The 25,500-nt window shown below is 46.0% G+C and overlaps 1 protein-coding gene across 1 annotated transcript in view; it reads left to right on the top strand.

The window, feature by feature from the left end:
- The window catches only part of LOC142282112 (MORC family CW-type zinc finger protein 3-like), a 360,015-nt gene that overhangs the window by 263,654 nt on the left and 70,861 nt on the right, over positions 1-25,500 (top strand). Inside the window, exon 10 of the mRNA XM_075332939.1 lies at positions 3,776-3,874. Coding sequence (XP_075189054.1) covers positions 3,776-3,874 — 99 coding nt within the window. The remainder of the gene's footprint in view (positions 1-3,775; positions 3,875-25,500) is intronic.

The following is a 25,500-nucleotide window of genomic DNA, read 5'->3' as shown; positions in this document are numbered from 1 at the left end:
CCTTCAGCTTCCAGTATTCGGGGTCCTCCCCCAGCGTGGGCTTCCTAGCAGGGACCTCCTTGGACTGGGGAGCGGTGTCTGCTCTGGCCTTGCAGGCCGGGGTAAATGGTGATGCAATCTTATCTTGGCGGGCCGCGCCTGACATGGCGGCGGCCTGGTCTTGGCGGGCCGCGCCTGACATGGCGGCGGCCTGGTCTTGGCGGGCCGCGCCTGGCATGGCGGCGGCCTGGTCTTGGCGGGCCGCGCCCTGCATGGCGGCGGCCTGGATCGGCGTCGCTGTCGCGATGGGATCGGTGCAGGCTGGGCTGGGCGTCGCTGCAGCGATCGGAGCTTGGCGGGCCGCACCTGGCGTGGCTGCGGCCTGGTTCAGCACCTCACTTGCGGCGCGGACGAGCGTTGCTGCTGCGGTGGGGTCTCGGCGGGCCGGGCCTAGCATGGCGGCGGCCTGGGTCAGCGTCACACCCGCGGCATGGATGAGGGTCGCGGTGGCAGCCGGTTCTTTGCGGGCCGAGCAGGGCATCGCTGCGGCGGCCTGGGCTTGGCGGGCCGCACCTGGAGTGGCTGCGGCCTGGCTCAGCGTCGCCGCGCCGGGCGCCTCTTCAGGGACCGCGGGCGTGGCAGCAGGGGTCGGGGCATCCGGGCCGGCAGGGGTAATACTGGACTCACCCATCGGTGGCAGCATCGGGGTCTGAGTCGTCGCCGTCCGGTCTGGCACTCGTCGTGCGGTTCCCCTCTCATAGGCCTGAACCGCGGCAGCCATCTCCAGAAGTTCCATGCGTTCTTCTCGGATCTGCTCCACGACCCGGGTCTCCAGTCGGTCGCAGAACTGGGCCAGCTCCCGATACCACCAGGCAGCGGAGCCCGGTTCTGGATTTCTGCGGTCAGACGCCATTTCTTCTGCGCCCTCTTCTGCACGACTCTCCAGCTGTGGACTCGCCGTTGCCTCTAGTAGCAAGCTGTTCAGTTTCCGCTCTGCCTCTTTCAGCAGCTCCTCTCCCAACAGCAGGCTTGTGGCTCCCTTTCTGTCCCGACGTCTCTGGACGCTTCCGCTCTCTTCACAAGCGAGGTCAGAACTCTGCAGGGGATCTCTGGGTAGCCACACCTCTTCGTGGGCGGTAACTTCTCCCAGCGCGGGCTGCTGTTGTTTTTCAGCGCGCTTTTCATGGTGGCAATATGGCGGCGCTTCCAATTTTTCAAGCGGACCGCCCAGGCACATGGTCACCTGTCTGAACAGGTCTAGTCCTTATCCTGTTCGTGACGCCAGATGTGAAGCCCCGCTAACGCTGTGTCGGTGCATTACCTTCAGGGACTCCACTCAGCTGGATCTGGTCACAGGTAGGAGATCTTCTTCTTGTCGTGACGCCACTCTCAGTATTGCGGTCAGTGGGGACCGCCACTGCAGGTTGAGGGACGCCTGGGGCTGATGGTGAGTGCAGTTAGTTGGAATAGCCTCCTGAGAGTGAGGCAAGCCCCAGGGCCCTGTGTAGGTGCGTAGTACCACAAGGCGCAGAATAACTCCACACAGGCAGAATGTCTTTCAGGGTTTTTACTCACTTCAGGTGGCAGGGTGAGTAACCCGGGCGTAGCTGGGATGAACCAGGCGGGAACCAGGTGTCCTTCAGGCTGACTTGTGAGGGTGACTACCAACTCGCCTTCCTTAGCCCTTGGTGGTTTGGGGTGACCCCGACTTTGAGTCCCTATGGGGGTCACCCAGGGAAGTTGCTGAAGCCTCACTCCCCTTCGTTTGCCGTGTGCTTGTCGCCTGGGCCAGATCACTCCAGCTTCTTGCCTCCTGTGAGCTATGGGCCCTAACTGTGGCTACGTGGCTGCGGCTTTTTGTGGTGTTGTGGCGTGGGCTTTGAGAGCCCCACACCGGCAGGTTTAGCAAAAGAAAGCTGGATCTATCTCCGCTTCGGGATCTGCCGCCCGTTTGGGCCTGGTACTCTCTAGCAGTCTCCTTACTTCCCACTCCGTGCCCTTTCTTTAGCTGAAGATGGATTTCGGGTAGCACTCCTAGTTGACCGTTCTCCCCCGTCAGTAGCCACTGCGCGGGCGCTGTTAGACAGCAACAGCCCCACAGGTCTGCTCCTCACTGAGCCCTATGGAGTTCTGCTCTAACTGACTCACTGCCCCTCCTCTCCTGTTCTTGCCTACGCCACCTAGCAACCAGACTCTCTTACCACACCCCTTGAGAGGAGATGGAGGCTTTTGGCCCCCTCCACTATTCCAGTGAAGGTCAAGGCTTTTCCCCCTCCTGGGATCCCCAGGGGTCCTCTCATGGGTACATGTGTGAGACCTGATCACTATGCGCCTGTGTTCCACACCCCGGTCAGCCTTCTGGATTACCTGTATTGTACTGTCCCCAGCATGGGTGCAGTACTCAGTGGTGCCTGACCAGGTCAGGGGCGCCACAACTTGCCGGTGGTCAATTGCTCCTGTGTGTTAAGGACATTCTTTAACCAGCTCTGCTCACTTCCAGAACTCCTCTCAGATAAGTGGTCTTGTACCTCTGCTGTTTGTTTACCACCTTTTGTTGTTGTTCTGCTTTGATATTATGCATGATTCCTAATTTGTCTGTGTGGAGTTCGTGGTGGAATGGGATCATTCCCTGCAGGTAGTGTCTGTATACTTAGCTCCATGATTCTGCAAGATTTGTGTTTTGTCATGCTTGGTATTAATTCAGTCCCTCATCTGTATTAGTGTTTTTTGGATCCCAGTAACATCTGAGTGCTGGCACAGTGGGGGAGAGGTTTAGTAACCTCAGGAATTTTCCATATCAGTACTGCTGGTATACGGCTGCAGACAGTTGCTCTTTCCTATCCTTTTCTATAAAGATAGTTGGGCCTCACCTTTACTGAAATCTGTCCTTTCTGGCTTTGTATTGTGTTTTTCTATATCACCGTAGCCTTTACATGTGGGGGGCTATCTATCTATCTTTGGGGACTACTCCGAGGCAGATTAGCTTTCTTATATTTTTATCTGTGAGATTATTTAGATCTTTGTTGAGGCGTCCAGGTCATCGTAGGCTCATCCTACGGCTACTGTTAGTTGTGTGTCAGGATTAGGTCTGCAGTTCGTTAAGTTTCCAGCCACTCTGATACCTTTTGGGGATTCTGCATTATTTGATCCTCCCCGGTCCCTGAATCATAGCACATGTTGTCATTTTAATAAAATCAGTGTTTTATCAGCAGGAGGTTATTACTATACAGGAGGGGGAGAAGGTGAGCTGTGACATCACCTATTGAATGGTGAATCCTATGTTATCTACTGTATAATGAGTTATTAGTCATTGTACAGAAGGAGGAGGAGGTGAGCTGTGATTATAGCCTATTGTGAATGATGAATCTTATGGTATCTACTGTATATAGAGGTGTTATCAGACATTGCACAGGAGGAGGAGGTGAGCTGTGATATCGCCTATTATGAATGGTGGATCCTGTCCTGTATAGCTACTGTATATAGAGGTGGTATCAGTCACTGTAATCCTGCATGATTATGAAACTGCTGAAAAGTCATCTGAACACTAAGTGTGAGACTAGTATCAGGCCTAATGGGAATTGTAAAATTGCAACGTTTCTGATACTTTATTTATATAGTGTTTTGTAAACTGTTAAACAATATCAACAGTTAAAAAAATCACACAAAAAGCCCCATTTATTATTATTCCTTTTCAAGCCTATGTTATCAGTATTCCATCTTTTTTTATATATATATATATATATAATTTTCTAATGTTTTCCTATATGTGTTATAAATCTTTGCCAAACTCTTTCAGACTTACGCTGACTGCTATAGGAGCGAAGCTGAACGATTACTGGAAAACAATGAAAGAGAAGAAAAGCTCCAGCTCCAGTGTCCCGGTGGAAGATGAAGAGTGAGTGAGAGTACTTAGTAACAGAAACTGGGAAAACACAAACCAGGCATCCATAGCAGCCATGGCATCAGAAATGTTGTGAAATTTGGTACCATTGAGGTGTTTCTTCAGGTTTGGAAATAAATGATAGTCGGAGGGAGCTAGATCTGGTGAATAAGGTGGGTGGTCACCAGCTGGAAGCCCAGCTCTGCCAGTTTTGCCGTGGTCACTTGTGCAGTGTGAGTGTAGGCGTTGTCTTCCAGGAACAAGATTCCTTTGGACAGCTTGCCACACCTTTTGGCCTTCAGAGCTGCCTTCAATCAGTCCAAAAGTTCAATGTAATACCTTGCATTGATGGTGGAACCCTTTTGAAGGTAGTCCACTATCAGTACGCCCTCCTTATCCCAGAACACAGACACCATCAACTTAGTGGCTGCTTTTTGCACCCTGAACTTCTTTGGACGAGGAGAACCACTGTGCCTCCACTCTTTTGACTGCACCTTGTTTTCAGGGCCATATAAATATATCCAGGTCTCATCCATAGTGACCAGTCAATCCAGGAAGTCCTTATCAGTCCAGAAACGCTGAAAATGGATCAAGAAGTCGCAGGCTTCTCTGGTCTGTTGTCAGACATTTGGAAACCCACTTTGCAGATCTCTTCCTCATGTCCAAATGTTCATGGATAATGACACAAACACGTTCACGGGAAATCCCCATGATGTCTGCTATTGCTTTAGCTGAAATTCGTCCATTCTCCAGTATGAGGTTGTGGACAGCATCGACGATCTCGGGTATACCAACCACTCTCGGTCGTCCAGGACGTTCCTCATCATTGGTGCTAAAGTGGCCCGTTTTAAATTTGGCAACCCAGTTCTTAACTGTGGAATATGAAGGGCAATGATCCCCAATATCTGCGATATATCACCATGAATATCCTTCGTGGACTTTCCTTGCAGAAACAAGAATTTTATCCCTCCTCTGCTCTCAGTTGCTGTGAATATCGCATTAGACTCCGCCATGTTGTTTTCCCGCGTGCGTAGAACACTGTTGCCATAAGCAACAAACACATCATTTTGAAAACATATATTAGACACATAAGGCTTTCATGTGATATAACATTCGTTACCATAGAAACAAAAAAAAGATCACAAAGCCAAAGACTTATCAGTAGCACTTCTTAAGTGTGGATGGAAAGGCCAAACGATTCAATCAGATAACACATGCGAAACAGATTAGCATGGATAAATCAAACAAACATGGTAACAGCATAATAGCAAAAAAAAATAATACCAAAAGCGAGGCTAATGTGATGCATGTGCCAAATTGCGCAGCTGGTAATATGGACCACAATGTGTTAATATGTTAACAATGAGTACCCAGCAAAGGCAACAGGTTAGTAGAATTTAGAGATAATCAAATGCTATATAGAATACAAAATTTATCAAACCTGAACCTGGGTAGGCTGGTGTGACCTAGATCCTATACTGCCTAGCTAAAAATAGTTTCAAATAAGGAGACAAAGACGTTGCTGAACCATGATGACATGAATCAAAGGGCCTAGACACAATTAGGCTACATTCATGTGACTGTCTCGTTTTTCAGTCCACAAAAAACGGTCCTGTTTTTCCTCGGATGCATCCGTATGACATACGTATCTGTTCCATTCCGTATACGGTCCGTTTGCCTTCCGTTTTTTTTTTGCAGACTGCAAAAAAAATGGAAGCAGCTATAAAGATAGAGGGATAGATGGATAGATAGATAAAAGATAGATGAGAAAGACATACAGTGGATACAGAAAGTATTCAGACCCCTTTAAATTTTTCACTCTGTTTCATTGCAGCCATTTGGTAAATTCAAAAAAGTTCATTTTTTTTTCTCATTAATGTACAGTCTGCACACCATCCCCCATCCTGACAGAATAAAACACAAAAATGTAGAAAGTTTTGCAAATGTATTAAACAAGAAAAACCTGAAATATTACATGGTCATATGTATTCAGACCCTTTGCTCAGACTCTCATATTTAATTCACATGCTGTCCATTTTCTTGTGATCTTCCTTGAGATGGTTCTACTCCTTCATTGGAGTCCAGCTGTGTGTAATTAAACTGAGAGGACTTGATTTGGAAAGGCGCACACCTGTCGATATAAGACCTCACAGCTCACACAGCATGTCAGTCCAAATGAGCTGCCAGCTAGGGTAAAGTAGATGGCTGCAGTCTGCAGACCACAGCTGGCAGCCTCACAGTGGCTGGTAATCCAAAACAGAGGGCACCCCATGCTGTTATTTTAAATGAAATAAATAATTTAAAACAAAAAATGTGGGGTCCCACCCAAATAAAATCACCAGCCACGTTAAGCGGACAGCTGTGGTCTGCTATTCTCAGACTAGGGTGGTCCATGGCCATTGGACACTCTCCAGCCAAAAACTAGCAGGCCACAGCCGCCCCAGAAGTGGGGCATCCATTTGATGTGCCAATCATGGCGCTTCGCACCAGCTCATCCTGTTTCCCTGGTGTCGTGGCAAGCGGGGTAATATATGGGGCTCATACGAGCTGTGTAATGTCACCAGGCATCAAGCCCTAGTGTTAGTTATGTTATGGTGTCTATCAGATACCTGACATCACGAACCCAGTCAATAATGAAAAACAAAATAGACGACAATGACATTTTTATTTGAAAAAACACTCCCCAACACATTCCCTCTTTCACCAATTTATTAGAAAGAACAATCAAATCCGGGTCCAGCGTAATCCAATAAGGGGGTCCCATGACGATCCATTCTCACTGTTCCAGTCAATGAAGAACAGAATGTTACCCATTGGGAGAGCAGTGACCTGAGCTAACATCATTAGGTCAGGCCAGGTTACTGCAGGGTATAACGAGCGCAGACGTCGTGAGGTTAGCTAGATACATTACCGGCGGTAATGAAGTCTGCTGCAGTCCTGACGTCAGTGCTAGTCACTGACTTCTATTATCCGCTGCGTTCACAAGCGAAGTATCGTGAGCGGCCTGTGACGTCATCGCTAGTCACAGTCTCAGGCCGCCCGCGAGAGGTGATGTGAGATTACAACGTCATGAAAGTCAGTGGAAAGCGTTGACATCAGGAGTACAGCGGACTTCATCACAGCAGATAATGAAGTTAGCTAACCTCCTGACGGCAGAGCTTGTGCTGTGCGGGCAGATGCTGACACACTGCAGTGCGAGCAGCTGCGGGGCTGGCGGGGGAGCGGGATACAGACCGCAGGGGCACCTGACGGAAGTCACATGGAAGTGCTTCCATGTGGCTTCCGGGGATTTTGCAGACCCATTAACTTGAATTGTGTCACGGCCTGCAATTATTGAACAGAATAGGACATGTTCCATAATAACAGAACGGACATACGGCATCCAATGTGTTTTTTTTGTTGTAACTGATGCACACGGAAGTGCTTCCGTGTGCTATCCGATCCTACACAGAACACATTGAAAAGAGGAACAACAACACAGAAACAAAGTATGTGGCCAAAATATAGAAATTTGTATTAATGCATATTAAATAGTTAAAAAATTAATTAAAACTGTGGTATAACAGGTATATGGATCGGGCAGACCAGAAAGGGGCTACAATAATAATATACAATTAATAGTTCACCATACAAAAATTGATAGATAAATAATACTGACAATATTTAAAAAAAAAAATGTCCAGTGACAAAATTACATGATATCAGAGAAAAAAATTGGTATATTAATATAGTAATCTAAAATGACAGCCAATAGTTGATAAATAGAATTATATAAGGTCAATAATTTATTTAGAAAAAAATTATTAACTAGTGCATTTCCCTTATACAATCGGTAATATATATATAAAAAAAACGCTAGGTGTAATTATTAAAATGGCCCAGAGGAAAAAACGGTGGTTGATAAGGAAAATACAAAGTGCTAAAATAGCAAAGAAAACGATCTAATAAGGCTATGTGCCCACGGTGCTTTTTTTTCAGCACAAAAAAAAGCTGCTTTTTTCTGTGCTTCTTTTCATGCTTTCGTGCTTTTTTTCATGCTTCTTTTCATGCTTTCATGCTTATTTTCATGCTTCTTTTCATGCTTTTTTTTCCTGCTTTTTTTCATGCTTTCATGCTTTTTTTCCTGCTTTTTTTCCTGCTTCTTTTCATGCTTTTTTTGTTACTATTGAATGCTTGTTTCAGCTCATTAAAGTTGGATGTGAAAAAAAGGTGTTCTGATGTCATTTCCTTTTTCAGCCCATTTTTTTCAATCTCCATTTTGGAATAAAAGTGACAGGAAAATGATGATCTATTAGATCGTTTACCTGCACCGCTATTTACCGGCTCATGCAGGTGAATAGCGGTGCTGGGAATCAGGTGCTCGGAGATCACCGTTGCTATAGCAACCTGCTCATTAGGTTACTATGGCAACAGTGGTAGCGGTGATGTCACCGCTTACCAACCTGCAGTCTCTGCTAACTCATTGAGTGATTAGACAGCACGGGGATTTAAAGCGTTCTTCCTCCCCCGTGCTTTCTGATATAGCAGAGCTAGATCGGTGACAGAAGACCAGGATTGAGGAGGGGTGAGAGGGAGTAAAAAAATGGAGTCCCTAAGTGTGTCTGTGTATTTATTTTTAATAAAGTTTTTTTTGTGTGGTGTCTTTTTTTAACCCTTTATTGGAGATTCTTAATATCCGGGTCAAACTTGGCTTCACATTAAGAATCTCGGGCTTAATACAAGCTGGTAAAACAAAGCTGGTATTAACCCCTTATTACCCAGCGTGCCACCTGGCACCATGTCCACTGGAAGAGTTGGATACAGCGCCAAAAGATGGCGCTTCTATGAAAGCACCATTTTCTGGGGCAGCTGCGGACTGCAATACACAGCGGGTGGCCCAGAAAGCTTGGGCCACTCAGCGTTGCGGTTTCCAGTCCCCAGCTGTCTGGTTGTACCTGGCTGGACACAAAAATTGGGCTAAGCCCGTGGAATTTTTTTTTAAATTTTTTGGGAAAAAACCTCAAGAAAAAAGGGCTTAACTGGATTTTTCATTGCCAGTGAAGGTAACACCAAGCAGGAGGGGTTAGCAGCCAGTAGCTGTTTAAGTTACCCTAGCAATAGAAAATACAGCGAGAGCCTAAGCATTTTTTTTTACTCCTAACCCTTTTGGGTTATGTGTTTGTTTTTTTGTTTTTTTTTTAATGAATTAAAAAAAAAATCGACATGGGCTTCGCCATATTTTTGTATGCCAGCCAGGTACAGCAGGCAGGTACGGGTGGCCTCCAACCCCCAGCTGCCTATTTGTACCCAGCTGGGAACCAAAAATATAGGGAAGCCCTTTTTTTAATTATTTCATGAATTTCATAAAATAATTTAAAAAAAAAAACGACATGGGCTTCGCCCAATTTATGTGTCCAGCCAGGTACAACTAGGCAGCTGGGGACTGGAATCCGCAGTACAGGGTGGCCCAAGCTTTCTGGGCCCCCCCACTGTGAATTGCAGTCCGCAGCTGCCCCAGAAAATGGCGCATTCATAGGAAGCGCCATCTTCTGGTGCTGTATCCAACTCTTCCAGCGGCCCTGGTATCGGGTGGCTCACTGGGTAATAATGGGGTTAGGGCCAGCTTTGTATTATCAGCTGGCCCTAAGCCTGAAATTCATGGTGTCACGCCAATATTAGACATAGCCACCATGAATTTCTAGTAAAGATAAAAAAACACAACACAGAGAAAAATATTTTTTATTAGAAATAAAACACAACACAATTAGTGACTCCATCTTTATTGAACTAAAGAACCCCCCTCCGCTGTAGTCCTGGGTCGAGGGTCCCTTGATGTCCAATCCGAATCCAATATCATCTGATTGAAAGGCAAACTGATCAGATGATGACACATCATCTGATCGGTTTGCCTTCTGATCAGATGATATTGGATTCAGGTCTTTGAACCTGACACAGGTTCATGGACCTGAAACAGATTACACATCAGCTGATTGTCTAAAAGTCCCATGGGCTCCAGGACCCGCTGGTAAGCAGCTGATGCTATCACCTGATAGCATCATCCGATCGTTTACGTCCAGGGAAGATCAGCTGATTCATCATCTGCTTGTTAAAAAGCTGGCAAGCTGTTCACCGCTGGACGTAAACAATCAGCTGCTTACCGGGAGGTCCTGGAGCCCATCGGACGTGACCCAGGAGACTGCAGAGAGATGAGTAAGGTGAAGAGTTCATGCCAGCAGCGGATCTCCTACATGAACTGTATTCAACTTGTGACATCCCCGGACCTCCCTGTAGAGTGGTGTCGGTAAAACACTGCAAGAATACTGAATGTCTGGTGCAAGGCACAAGGTGAACACAGTTCATGCAGGAGGATCACCGGGGTTTTTCGGGGTTCACCTTGACGTCAGCGGGGGTTGCCTGCATTTATGTGGCATAGGCTGTGCACCAGGCATTCAGTATTCTTGCGGTGTTTTACCGCGACATCTCTTTGCAGGGAAGTCCGGGGATGTCAGGAGGGGAATACAATTCATGCTGGAGAATTACCGGGGGCTTTCCTGGAGATCCCCCGCTGGGATTAACTATTCACCTTGTGACGTCAGCGGGGGTCCCTGCATTGTTTAATGCCACAGGTCACTGCAGAGAAGTTCGGGATGTCACAATGTGAATACAATTCATGCAGGGGGATTACCGAGCAATGCCGCCCACATTCTTGGAGATCCCCGCTGGGATGAACTCTTTACATTGTGACATCAGCGGCGGTCCCTGCATTGTTTACCGCGACACCTTGCTGTATAAGTTCGGGGATGTCACAAGGTGAATACAATTCATACAGGGGGATTACTGTGGGATTTCCTGGAGATCCCCCGCTGTGATGAACTCTTTACCTTGTGACGTCAGCGGGGGTCCCTGCAGAGGTGTCGCGCTAAACAATGGGAGATAAGATAACAGCTGCCAACGCTGGCTATGTGGCTTTCTTCTATGAAGGAATCTACATAGCCATAACTTTCTTTTCTCCCTAAAAACGCCCAAACGCATAAAATATAAAGCAACGTGGGCATTAAACATGCGTTTTTTCTTGCTTTTTTCCCTGACTCCATTGAAGTCAATTGGGGAAAAAAGCAGGAAAAAACGCTAAAACAATTGACATGTTGCTTCTTTTTTCAGCAATAAAAAAAGCAACTGAAAAAGAAGCAACGTGGGCACAGCAAGTCCTGATTCTCATAGACTTTGCTGGGATGCTTTTTCCTTGCTTTTATTGATTAAAAAAAGCAATGAAAAACGCTAGAAAAAACGCTGTAAAAACGCCCTGTGGGCACATGTGGGCTCCAGGACCTCCCGGTAAGCAGCTGATTGTTTACGTCCAGCGGTGAACAGCTTGCCAGCTTTTTAACAAGCAGATGATGAATCAGCTGATCTTCCCTGGACGTAAACGATCGGATGATGCTATCAGGTGATAGCATCAGCTGCTTACCAGCGGGTCCTGGAGCCCATGGGACTTTTAGACAATCAGCTGATGTGTAATCTGTTTCAGGTCCTTGAACCTGTGTCAGGTTCAAAGACCTGAATCCAATATCATCTGATCAGAAGGCAAACCGATCAGATGATGTGTCATCATCTGATCAGTTTGCCTTTCAATCAGATGATATTGGATTCGGATTGGACATCAAGGGACCTTCGACCCAGGACTACAGCGGAGGGGGGTTCTTTAGTTCAATAAAGATGGAGTCACTAATTGTGTTGTGTTTTATTTCTAATAAAAAATATTTTTCTCTGTGTTGTGTTTTTTTTATCTTTACTAGAAATTCATGGTGGCTATGTCTAATATTGGCGTGACACCATGAATTTCAGGCTTAGGGCCAGCTGATAATACAAAGCTGGCCCTAACCCCATTATTACCCAGTGAGCCACCCGATACCAGGGCCGCTGGAAGAGTTGGATACAGCACCAGAAGATGGCGCTTCCTATGAATGCGCCATTTTCTGGGGCAGCTGCGGACTGCAATTCACAGTGGGGGGGGCCCAGAAAGCTTGGGCCACCCTGTACTGCGGATTCCAGTCCCCAGCTGCCTAGTTGTACCTAGCTGGACACATAAATTGGGCGAAGCCCATGTCGTTTTTTTTTTAAATTATTTTATGAAATTCATGAAATAATTAAAAAAAGGGCTTCCCTATATTTTTGGTTCCCAGCTGGGTACAAATAGGCAGCTGGGGGTTGGAGGCCACCCGTACCTGCCTGCTGTACCTGGCTGGCATACAAAAATATGGCGAAGCCCATGTCGATTTTTTTTTTAATTCATTCAAAAAAAAACAAAAAAACAAACACATAACCCAAAAGGGTTAGGAGTAAAAAAAAATGCTTAGGCTCTCGCTGTATTTTCTATTGCTAGGGTAACTTAAACAGCTACTGGCTGCTAACCCCTCCTGCTTGGTGTTACCTTCACTGGCAATGAAAAATCCAGTTAAGCCCTTTTTTCTTGAGTTTTTTTGCCAAAAAATTCCATGGGCTTAGCCCAATTTTTGTGTCCAGCCAGGTACAACCAGACAGCTGGGGACTGGAAACCGCAACGCTGAGTGGCCCAAGCTTTCTGGGCCACCCGCTGTGTATTGCAGTCCGCAGCTGCCCCAGAAAATGGTGCTTTCATAGAAGCGCCATCTTTTGGCGCTGTATCCAACTCTTCCAGTGGACATGGTGCCAGGTGGCACGCTGGGTAATAAGGGGTTAATACCAGCTTTGTTTTACCAGCTGGTATTAAGCCCGAGATTCTTAATGTGAAGCCAAGTTTGACCCGGATATTAAGAATCTCCAATAAAGGGTTAAAAAAAGACACCACACAAAAAATACTTTATTAAAAATAAATACACAGACACACTTAGGGACTCCATTTTTTTACTCCCTCTCACCCCTCCTCAATCCTGGTCTTCTGTCACCGATCTAGCTCTGCTATATCAGAAAGCACGGGGGAGGAAGAACGCTTCAAATCCCCGTGCTGTCTAATCACTCAATGAGTTAGCAGAGACTGCAGGTTGGTAAGCAGTGACATCACCGCTACCACTGTTGCCATAGTAACCTAATGAGCAGGTTGCTATAGCAACGGTGATCTCCGAGCACCTGATTCCCAGCACCGCTATTCACCTGCATGAGCCGGTAAATAGCAGTGCTGGTAAACGATCTAATAGATCATCATTTTCCTGTCACTTTTATTCCAAAATGGAGATTGAAAAAAATGGGCTGAACAAGGAAATGACATCAGAACACCTTTTTTTCACATCCAACTTTAATGAGCTGAAACAAGCATTCAATAGTAACAAAAAAAGCATGAAAAGAAGCAGGAAAAAAAGCAGGAAAAAAAGCATGAAAGCATGAAAAAAAGCAGGAAAAAAAGCATGAAAAGAAGCATGAAAAGAAGCATGAAAAAAAGCATGAAAAAAAGCATGAAAAGAAGCAAGAAAATAAGCATGAAAGCATGAAAAGAAGCATGAAAAAAAGCACGAAAGCATGAAAAGAAGCACAGAAAAAAGCAGCTTTTTTTTGTGCTGAAAAAAAAGCACCGTGGGCACATAGCTATGTGCGCACTAGGCGTTTTTTTCACGCTGCGTTTTTATGTGCGCTTTTGTCTCAAAAAACGCACCCGCGGCTAAAAAACGCGACAAAAATGCATGCGTTTTTACCGCGATTTGGTGCGTTTTTTGCTGCGTTTTTGCTCACTGCGTTTTTAATCAGTGCACAATGCCATTAAAGATTGTTGATGAAAAAAAAAAAGGTCTGATGTCATTTCCTTCTTCAAAATGTTCATTGTATGCAGGAGGGCAGACAGACAGCTGAAGAACTAGTGTATGCAGGAGAGCAGACAGCAGCTGGAGAACTACAAGGCTCAGCATCCTCCATCCAGGACTGTATGCAGTTTTTTGCCCAAAAAGAAAAAAAAAATGACATGGGCTTCGCCATATTTTTGTATGCTAGCCGGGTACAGCAGGCAGGTACGGGCTGCCCCCAACCCCCAGCTGCCTATTTGTACCCGGCTGGGAGCCAAAAATATAGAGAAGCCCTTTTTTTTTAATTATTTCATGAATTTCATGAAATAATTTAAAAAAGAAAATGACGTGAGCTTCGCCTAATTTTTGAGTCCAGCCGGGTACAACTAGGCAGCTGGGGATTGGAATCCACAGTGCAGGGTGCCCATGCTTTCTGGGCACCCCCACTGCGAATTGCAGTCCGCAGCCACCCCAGAAAATGGCGCTTTCATAGAAGTGCCATCTTCTGGCGCTGTATCCAACTCTTCTAGCTGCCCTGATACCGGGTGGCTAGCTAGGTAATAATGGAGTTAGGGCTAGCTGTATATTATCAGCTAGCCCTAAGCCCGAAATTCATGGTGTCACGCCAATATTAGACATGGCCACCATGAATTTCTAGTAATGATAAAAAAAAAAAAAACACAACACACAGAAAAATATTTTTATTAGAAATAAAACACAACACAATTAGTGACTCCATCTTTATTGAAACAAAGAACCCCCCTCCGCAGTAATCCTGGGTCAAGGGTCCCGCGCCGTCCAATCCGGATCCAATATCATCTGATCGGTTTGCTGGAAGGCAAAGCGATCAGATGATGTGTCAGGATCAAGTGCCTGAATCCCATCACACATGAGCTGATTGTATAAAAGCCGATTATACAATCAGCTGATGCATCAGTAGAAAAAAAAATAATAATACTCACTTATGTGCTGTGCGGATTACCGGCAGCTCCTGGAGCGATCGATTGGACAGGAGTCTGATCCCGTCCGATCGCTGCAGGAGCTGCCGGTAATCAGCTGATGAAGTCCCCTGACGGCAGGATCAGCTGATAGCCGGCCGGGCGCGAAAAAGCCGGCGAGACTACGATCAGCTGATGCGTCAGGTGACTGCATCAGGTGATCCACCGCCAGGTCCTGCAAGCAAGGTCCTGCCCCGGGGAGACTGCACACAGCCAGAGCGGCGGGACCGAGACAGGGGCTGGGAGCGGGCATGGCACCGGGACCCTGCAGACAGGTGAGTATATATGACATTTTTTTTTTTCTACTGTTCACTTTTGTTTTCGCCGCTGCCTCCACCTCCCGCCCAGACATGGCGCCGCACGTAGCTGACATGGCACCGGACGGGAGGTGGACGCAGCGGTGGCGGTACCGGGAGGATTCACGCTTCTGTGTTTACCAACAGAAGGAATCCTCTTCCTGTACACGTCACTGTAGTGCCCACCCCTTGCGTTTATAGCTGCGTTTTTAGTCATAGAAACGCGGCTATATGCGTTTTTCATTGCGTTGTTGAACATCTCATTGAACTCAATGGGTGAAAAACGCAGTGAAAAACGCAGAAATAATTGACATGCTGCATTTTTGTGGTCACCACAAAAACACAGCTACAAAAAAACGCTGTGTGAGGACAGCACTTCTGAAAACCCATAGACATTGCTGGGGAAGCAATGTCACTGCGTTTTCAGCACAAAAATCGTGGTAAAAAAACGCCTAGTGCGCACAAGGCCTAAGACAAGCCCTGGAGTATATGTAAAAAAGTGCAGAGTGCTATTTAAATGGTTCCAGGCATGGCTAACAGGTAGATAAGATTACAAAAGGATTTAAGACAATGCATAAACCTTTTAAGGGGAAAAGTGCAAAGTGCTAGAATGGTCAGTCGCAATTGCAGGATAGATATATAAACACCGTCCGCAGTAATACAATTTAAGAAGGGGAAAGCATAGAAAAAGGCTGAGTGAAAATATCACGTACAGAGAGGTCTGTACGATCCTGTTACTCCAACGTTTCATACAAAGTCTTCTTCAGGGAGCGCTCCTTTTTCTTGGCAAAAAACTGCAATCTTTTGAGCTACCCCGCCACGTCACGGCAAATCTCATAGGGCAGTCCTACGCTATATTTTATTTTGGTTGATGGGTGCCATACGGCCTCACATATTAAAAGCAGAACTGTTTATCCACTAGAAACAGCACTTACCTGATGCTTTTCTATCACGTGCGAGCGAGGTGCTGAACTGAAGTAAAGTGCTGAAATTAAGATAAGTGCATAGTTTCAACACAATTACATAGTGGTGATAACTGTAATTGTTGAATTTCATTAGGGAATTGTGTGTCTGTTTGTGATTCTGTGAAAAGGGAAAAAAAAAAAAAAAAAAAAAAAAAGGTTAGTCTTGTGATTTAATTAGTAGGATTAGTCACACCTGTTTCTAGAAGCTTCCAGCAGCTTCTGATAGTCATTGTACATCTATATAAACCAGCCAGTACTAGCGAGGGGCTGAGCGAGCGAGGTGCTGAACTGAAGTAAAGTGCTGAAATTAAGATAAGTGCATAGTTTCAACACAATTACATAGTGGTGATAACTGTAATTGTTGAATTTCATTAGGGAATTGTGTGTCTGTTTGTGATTCTGTGAAAAGGGAAAAAAAAAAAAAAAAAAAAAAAAAGGTTAGTCTTGTGATTTAATTAGTAGGATTAGTCACACCTGTTTCTAGAAGCTTCCAGCAGCTTCTGATAGTCATTGTACATCTATATAAACCAGCCAGTACTAGCGAGGGGCTGAGCGAGCGAGGTGCTGAACTGAAGTAAAGTGCTGAAATTAAGATAAGTGCATAGTTTCAACACAATTACATAGTGGGGATAACTGTAATTGTTGAATTTCATTAGGGAATTGTGTGTCTGTTTGTGATTCTGTGAAAAGGGAAAAAAAAAAAAAAAAAAAAAGGTTAGTCTTGTGATTTAATTAGTAGGATTAGTCACACCTGTTTCTAGAAGCTTCCAGCAGCTTCTGATAGTCATTGTACATCTATATAAACCAGCCAGTACTAGCGAGGGGCTGAGCGAGCGAGGTGCTGAACTGAAGTAAAGTGCTGAAATTAAGATAAGTGCATAGTTTCAACACAATTACATAGTGGTGATAACTGTAATTGTTGAATTTCATTAGGGAATTGTGTGTCTGTTTGTGATTCTGTGAAAAGGGAAAAAAAAAAAAAAAAAAAAGCTTAGTCTTGTGATTTAATTAGTAGGATTAGTCACACCTGTTTCTAGAAGCTTCCAGCAGCTTCTGATAGTCATTGTACATCTATATAAACCAGCCAGTACTAGCGAGGGGCTGAGCGAGCGAGGTGCTGAACTGAAGTAAAGTGCTGAAATTAAGATAAGTGCATAGTTTCAACACAATTACATAGTGGTGATAACTGTAATTGTTGAATTTCATTAGGGAATTGTGTGTCTGTTTGTGATTCTGTGAAAAGGGAAAAAAAAAAAAAAAAAAAGGTTAGTCTTGTGATTTAATTAGTAGGATTAGTCACACCTGTTTCTAGAAGCTTCCAGCAGCTTCTGATAGTCATTGTACATCTATATAAACCAGCCAGTACTAGCGAGGGGCTGAGCGAGCGAGGTGCTGAACTGAAGTAAAGTGCTGAAATTAAGATAAGTGCATAGTTTCAACACAATTACATAGTGGTGATAACTGTAATTGTTGAATTTCATTAGGGAATTGTGTGTCTGTTTGTGATTCTGTGAAAAGGGAAAAAAAAAAGGTTAGTCTTGTGATTTAATTAGTAGGATTAGTCACACCTGTTTCTAGAAGCTTCCAGCAGCTTCTGATAGTCATTGTACATCTATATAAACCAGCCAGTACTAGCGAGGGGCTGAGCGAGCGAGGTGCTGAACTGAAGTAAAGTGCTGAAATTAAGATAAGTGCATAGTTTCAACACAATTACATAGTGGTGATAACTGTAATTGTTGAATTTCATTAGGGAATTGTGTGTCTGTTTGTGATTCTGTGAAAAGGGAAAAAAAAAAGGTTAGTCTTGTGATTTAATTAGTAGGATTAGTCACACCTGTTTCTAGAAGCTTCCAGCAGCTTCTGATAGTCATTGTACATCTATATAAACCAGCCAGTACTAGCGAGAGGCTGAGCGAGCGAGGTGCTGAACTGAAGTAAAGTGCTGAAATTAAGATAAGTGCATAGTTTCAACACAATTACATAGTTTGACACAAGAACATAGTTTGAATTTATCCTTATACGTTTCCCATTGGGTTTCTTTCGTTTTTTTCTCTTTGTTTTTCTACTTTACTGTTGATCCCCATTTGATAGGTGCTCCATGGACAATGCTACCAGGTGTGTATCTTGTCAGATGTATGCATGCCTTGAGCAGCCGTTCGAGGGTGAATATGTCTGCACTCGATGCAAGCATGTTGCGTATTTGGAAGCCAAGGTAACTGATCTAAATAAGCAGCTTGCAACACTAAGGGGCATTGCAAACCTGGAGAGGAGTTTAGAGATCACTGAGCTTTCTCTGGCTGGGGCCAGTGATATGGAGGAGGGTGGAAGTGGGGAAGATCAGGACCCAGAGGTAGGTAGCTGGGTAACAGTTAGAAGAAGAGGTAGGGGGAAAAGTGTCAGGGAGCCTAGTCTTGACCTGGCACAACCTAGTAAATATGCCTGTTTGGCTGATATTAGGAATGAAGGGCCTGGACTAGGGTCACTACAGCAGGACGTTGCTCCTAGCAACCAGGAAAACAACTGCTGTAGGAAGGAGGGAAATAGGAGTGCAGCAAAGCCCAGACAGATATGGAGACAGGAGGACTATGGGAATGGTAGTCACGGGGTCAAAAACTGACCAATTCAAAATAACCACAATTACTGCTTTTTTGCAAAAATATAACAAGTGTTTTATTCATATAATAAATAGCAAAAAAGTGACATAACATGATAAAAACAACATTTACACAGTGATCAGGCTACAGCAAGGAGGTGTCACTGACACAATAGAACCAGGAGTCCACCCTTCATTGGGGAAGCAGAATCACCAAAATAATAGGTGGGACATGGCCAGAAGAAACAACAACGGATACTGGGCCCAAATAAACATCAATGATCCGGAATGTGCACACCTATCAAGTGTGCACCAAAGAGGATCAGCATACATAAGGGGTCCAATATCCGAAGAGTCAGACCATTAACCACACCACAATTATAACAGAGACAGGCATTAAAAGATGCAACACATTACTATGCACAAAGTCCCTGTGCTGCACTCACCCATAATGATGACGTTTTACTCGGGTACCACCTTCCTCATTATGGGTGAGTGCAGCACAGGGACTTTGTGCATAGTAATGTGTTGCATCTTTTAATGCCTGTCTCTGTTATAATTGTGGTGTGGTTAATGGTCTGACTCTTCGGATATTGGACCCCTTATGTATGCTGATCCTCTTTGGTGCACACTTGATAGGTGTGCACATTCCGGATCATTGATGTTTATTTGGGCCCAGTATCCGTTGTTGTTTCTTCTGGCCATGTCCCACCTATTATTTTGGTGATTCTGCTTCCCCAATGAAGGGTGGACTCCTGGTTCTATTGTGTCAGTGACACCTCCTTGCTGTAGCCTGATCACTGTGTAAATGTTGTTTTTATCATGTTATGTCACTTTTTTGCTATTTATTATATGAATAAAACACTTGTTATATTTTTGCAAAAAAGCAGTAATTGTGGTTATTTTGAATTGGTCAGTTTTTGACCCCGTGACTACCATTCCCATAGTCCTCCTGTCTCCATATCAAGTAATAGGGTGTAGTCTTTATTGGTACCTTAATTATTGGTCACATCTTGCCCTCATTCTTTTATATTAAAGCCCAGACAGATGTTGGTGGTAGGGGACTCTATAATTAGGCGGACAGACAGGGTCATCTGTCGCCGAGACCGTGAATGCCGAACAGTGTGTTGTCTGCCGGGTGCTCGGGTTCGGCATATTGTGGATCGGATAGACAGATTGCTGGGTGGGGCTGGGGAAAACCCAGCGGTCATGGTGCACATTGGTACTAATGACAAAGTTAAAGGCAGGTGGAAGGTCCTTAAAAATGATTACAGGGAACTAGGAGATAAGCTGAAGTCCAGGACCTCCAAGGTGGTGTTTTCAGAAATACTACCGGTGCCACGAGCGTCACTAGAAAGACAGCGGGAGCTTAGGGAGATAAATATGTGGCTTAGAAATTGGTGCAGGAAGGAAGGGTTCGGGTTCATGGAGAACTGGGCCGACTTCTCAGTCGGCTACAGGCTCTACGGTAGGGACGGGCTGCACCTCAATGGGGAAGGTGCAGCTGTGCTGGGGGAGAAAATGGTCAGACGGATGGAGGAGCTTTTAAACTAGGATCGGGGGGGAGGGAGGGTAGTAGAGCAAATAAGGGGATAGATAGAGCAGATAGAGACAGGGAGACGGTAGGGGTCAATGAAGGATTAGGGGGGGATGGGACATACAAGGAACGTAGGGAGGCTAGGAGTAATAAAGGTGTTAATAGGATTAAATGTCTACTGGCAAATGCAAGAAGTCTTGCAAACAAAATGAATGAATTGGAGACTCTTATGTCAACCATGGATTATGATGTGGTGGGCATTACGGAAACCTGGCTGGATGAAAGCCATGACTGGGTGACAAACATACAGGGTTATAGTACATTTAGGAAGGACAGGAAAGGCCAAAAAGGTGGTGGGGTGTGTATATTTATCAAATCTAACCTAAAACCTGTGTTGTATGATGACATTGAGGGGAACAGCAACAATGTAGAGTCAGTATGGGTAAATGTACATGGGGAGGGGAATAATGGAAAAATGCTAATTGGAGTTTGCTATAAGCCTCCTAACATACCTGAACAAATAGAGGGTGAAATGCTGGAACAAATTGAAAAGGCAGCTAATAATAATAATCGGGTTCTTATTATGGGGGATTTCAACTATCCAGACATACAGTGGGTGTTACGGGGGGCTGTCTGATAATAACCGAAAGGAGTATCAGACAGTCAGGGTCCACCGTGCAAAGACTTTGCTGCAGACTATGGCAGAGTGCAATACCTCTGTTAACTCACAGAAGGATATAATAAGTAAGTAAAGCAATTCCTCCCTTACTTGGAGGGTGTGTGGAATGATCTCTGTTAATAATCACAGAGACAAAGGCAATGTGTGCGAAATGGCACCTACCTAGGTCCGCTCTTCTAGTGGTGCAAAAGAGACGAACAGCAGCGTAAGCCGCACAAAGCTCCTACCTGCGTTCGCTCCACTAGTGTGCGAGGACACGAACCACTAGATATGGCACCTGCCTAGGTCCGCTCTTCTAGTGGTGCAAAAGAGACGAACAGCAGCGTAAGCCGCACAAAGCTCCTACCTCTGTTCGCTCCCCTAGTGTGCGAGGATACGAACAACTGCCAGACGCAGTATAAGGAACGTTACCCTAGCGGCAACGTCCACCTACGAGTAGAATCACAAGGCGCAGCCAGACCATGTGCCTCAGGCACCTGCCTATGTCCGCTCCCCTAAGAGGTAAGGATGCGGACAGCAGCCGAAGCTGTAAGGTATAAGAACGCTACCCTGCCGGTAGCGCTCACCTAGCATAGACAGAGGAATGCCTAGAGGAACGCGCACAGAGCGTCTACTCATATGCATGAACCAAGAGGACTGAGCACCATGCGGCGTGTGTCAGGGTCTTATATAGACTCTGTGCCTCATCCAAGATGGAGGACACCAGAGCCAATCCGCTGCCAGAATGACAGGAGTGACGTCATGCTGGCCTATCACCGAGCAAGACGTCACAAGCACATGACCAGCGACCAATCGACATAGAAGGTGTCAGAGACATGTGACCTCGTGTCAGCGATGATGTCACCCGCACATGTGCAATGGCTCCAAGATTGGACTTAGTCTCCGGCGCTCGCACATGTGCAGTAGCAAGAAATCTGGACTTAGTCTCCAGCGCTCGCACATGTGCAGTAGCAAGAAATCTGGACTTAGTCTCCAGCGCTCGCACATGTGCAGTAGCAAGAAATCTGGACTTAGTCTCCAGCGCTCGCACATGTGCAGTAGCAAGAAATCTGGACATAGTCTCCAGTGCTCACAGCAACCGTAACAGTACCTCCCCCTCAAGGGCCCCCCTCCCGGCGACGCAGGTAATCGGCAACTAAGTCGGGAGCATGGACAGCCTCCTCAGGCTCCCAAGAGCGATGTTCCGGGCCATAGCCCTCCCAATCTATCAAGAAGAACCTGCGCCCTCTAACCATCTTAGAACCAACTATGGCTCGTACCTCATAGCTAGAGCGAGAGGAATCAGAGGCAGGAGAGTGCACTTCACGAGCGTGAGGTAAAATAGCCGGCTTTAGCAGTGAGACATGGAATTTGTCATGAATCCTAAGATGGACAGGTAACTTCAATTGATAGACTACAGGATTTACCTGTCGAAGAACCTCATAAGGACCCAGGAAGCGAGGAGCAAATTTGACAGAGCTCACTCTAAGTCTCACGTGTTTTGCAGAGAGCCACACAAAGTCCCCTGGAGAAAAGACAGGAGCCGGGCGACGAAACCGATCGGACACCGTCTTCATACGGTCCTTAGCTGCTTGGATCGACTCTTGAGTCCGATCCCAAACCTCTCTGGCATTAGTTGCCCAGTCGGCCACAAGAGGAGGAGGTGCAGCAGCGGGAAACGGTACCGGTACCCTAGGGTGTTGCCCATTATTGAGTACGAACGGTGTCTGCCCAGTGGCCTCAGCCAGCGAATTGTTAAGGGCAAATTCTGCCCAGGGTAGGAGGGAGGACCAGTTATCGTGGTTCTCAGCAACAAAGTGTCGAAGGTATATAATCATAGATTGATTGGTACGTTCAACCAAACCATTAGTCTCCGGATGGTATGCCGAAGAGAGATTCAACTCAATTTGCAGAAGGCTACAAAGATCTCGCCAGAAACGGGAAGTAAATTGCGGGCCTCTATCACAAATGATACGATCTGGCATCCCGTGAAGCCTAAAGACATGCTTGAGGAATAGTTTGACTAGTACCCTGGAAGATGGGATTCTCGATAACGGTACGAGATGAACCATCCGGGAGAAATGGTCCGTAATGACCCACACAAATCTATGTCCCTGTGAACATGGAAGATCACCCACAAAGTCCATGCCTACCACCTCCCATGGTCTATCTGGCACTGGTAAAGGATGCAAGAGCCCAGCCGGTCTCTGTCGTAATGGACGGTTGCGAGCACACGAGTAGCAGGAACCGACATATCTCTTGACGTGGCTGGCTAAGTGTGGCCACCAATACCACCTCTCCAGTAACTCTCGTGTCCGCCTAATACCAAAATGCCCACCCACCTTTGAGGTGTGGGCCCATGACAGTATATCATTCTGTCGATCAGGCGGAACAAAGGTCTTGCCCGGTGGGATTTGGTCTAACGTCACAGGGGAGAGCGTATGAAAAACCCTGGAGGGAAGGATAAGACGAGGTTCGTCAATCTCTTCCTGGGTAGAAAGCATAGAGCGAGACAGGGCGTCTGCCTTGTTATTCTTACTCCCAGACAAATAGTTGATGGAGAAGTGAAAGCGGGAGAAAAACAAGGACCAGCGGGCTTGGCGAGGATTCAGACGCTGAGCGGTTTGTAAGTACGTCAGATTCTTATGGTCTGTATAGACCTGGAAAGGATGTTTCGCTCCTTCCAGCAAGTGACGCCACTCCTCCAAGGCTAATCTCAAGGCGAGCAGTTCCCTATCCCCAATGGTATAGTTTCTCTCTGCCGGTGAAAAGGTTTTCGCAAAGAAGAAACACGGCCTTTTTCTACCTGCACCGTTCTTTTGATACAAGACCGCACCAGCACCCACTGAAGAGGCATCAACCTCTAAGAGGAAGGGCTTACTCTCATCGGGTCTTTGAAGAACGGGAGCAGTTGAAAAGTGTCTTTTTACTGCCTCAAAAGCCTGAGATGTCTCAGTAGACCAGGCTTTGGGATTAGCACCTTTCTTAGTCAAGGCCACCAAAGGGGCCACCAAAGTAGAAAAATGGGGTATGAACTGCCTGTAATAATTTATGAATCCTAAGAAGCGTTGCACCGCCTTCAAGGAATGAGGTTTGGACCATTGCAGGACAGCAGAGAGCTTCGCAGGATCCATAGCCAGACCCTCTTGTGAGATAATGTAACCCAAAAAAGGCAATGAGGACTGCTCGAATACACATTTCTCGAGTTTAGCAAACAATGAGTGCTCCCTTAAACGGGAAAGGACACGAACGACATCCTGACGATGAGTCTCCAGATCAGGAGAAAAAATCAGGATGTCGTCCAGATACACCACTACTGAGGATAACAGTAAATCCCTGAACACATCGTTTACGAAGTCCTGAAATACTGCGGGTGCATTACATAACCCAAAAGGCATGACGAGGTATTCATAGTGACCGTCTCGGGTGTTAAAAGCGGTCTTCCATTCGTCACCCTTTCGAATTCGTACCAAGTTATACGCACCCCGCAGATCCAACTTCGTAAAAACTTGAGCTCCTCTCAGTCTGTCAAAGAGCTCCGAAATTAAAGGTAATGGATATTTGTTCTTTATTGTGATTGCGTTGAGACCCCTGTAATCTATGCAGGGACGCAAATCACCCTCTTTCTTCCGAACAAAGAAAAACCCAGCTCCCGCGGGAGAGACAGACTTACGAATGAACCCCTTCTCTAAGCTCTCTCTTATATAGGTCGACATGGCCTCCGACTCAGGTATCGACAGGGGGTAAACCCTGCCTTTAGGTGGAACCGAACCTGGGATAAGGTCTATGGCACAGTCATACGGCCTATGGGGTGGAAGAACCTCAGCACCCTGTTTGGAGAACACGTCAGCGAAATCCAAATAGGGTGTAGGTATGGGAGAGAGATCAGTTGATGCAACCGCAACGACCTTAGGTGGTAAGGGAAGACATCGGCACTGACATTTCGAACCCCAACTAATAATGCTGTCAGACTCCCAGTCAATGTGAGGAGCATGAGTCCGAAGCCATGGAAGACCCAGAAGGACGTCGTCTATACCCTCAGGCAAAACAAGAAAAGAAATCTCCTCTATGTGACCCTGAGACAGGGAAAGGCGCAAGGGAACTGTCCTCAATGTAATGGAGTCAGACAACATAGTTCCATTAACAACACGGACAGGAATAGGCGCCTCTAACATGATAGAGGGAATATTGTGTCCCTTTACAAATCCTGAGGACACAAAAATCCCGTCAGCTCCGGAATCCACAAAAGCCATAATAGGCCATGTATTCTCAGATAACGAGAGCTGACCTGGGATACAACACTTAGAGGGTGCAGAAAACGTCTCTAGTAACCCCCCTCTAATGGTTACTAGGCCAGGGAGTTTCCCTGACGACTAGGACACTTGTTGGCATAGTGCCCAGCCTGACGACATACGTAACATATAGGAGGACCAGACTTGCGTAGTCTGGAGGACGTATGACCTAACTCCATAGGAGTGGGAGATGTTTCAGATGCTGAGGAAGATGGTAGTGGACCCTCAACAACTGGAATAGCCCGATGCTTAGGGCGTGAGGAAGAGACCTCGAGTCTACGTTCCTTATGGCGTACATCGATCCTCGTTGCTACTGTGATCAAGTCCTCCAGAGAAGCAGGGACCTCACGAGTAGCAAGGGCATCCTTGACATAGCCTGCCAACCCTCTCCAGAAGATAGGAATCAACACCTTCTCTGGCCAATCTAGTTCTGCCACCAGAGTTCTAAAAGCAATGGCATAAGAACTAGTGGATAACGAACCCTGAGATAGATCTAACAGTCTCAGGGCCGCATCATGGGTAACCTGCGGACCCATGAATACCGCCTTAAGAGCATCAAGAAAGTCTTGATGTC

Source organism: Anomaloglossus baeobatrachus, chromosome 2, assembly GCF_048569485.1.
Source record: "Anomaloglossus baeobatrachus isolate aAnoBae1 chromosome 2, aAnoBae1.hap1, whole genome shotgun sequence".
NCBI classification, from domain to species: domain Eukaryota; kingdom Metazoa; phylum Chordata; class Amphibia; order Anura; family Aromobatidae; genus Anomaloglossus; species Anomaloglossus baeobatrachus.
This window is presented reverse-complemented; position numbering and strand designations above follow the sequence as displayed.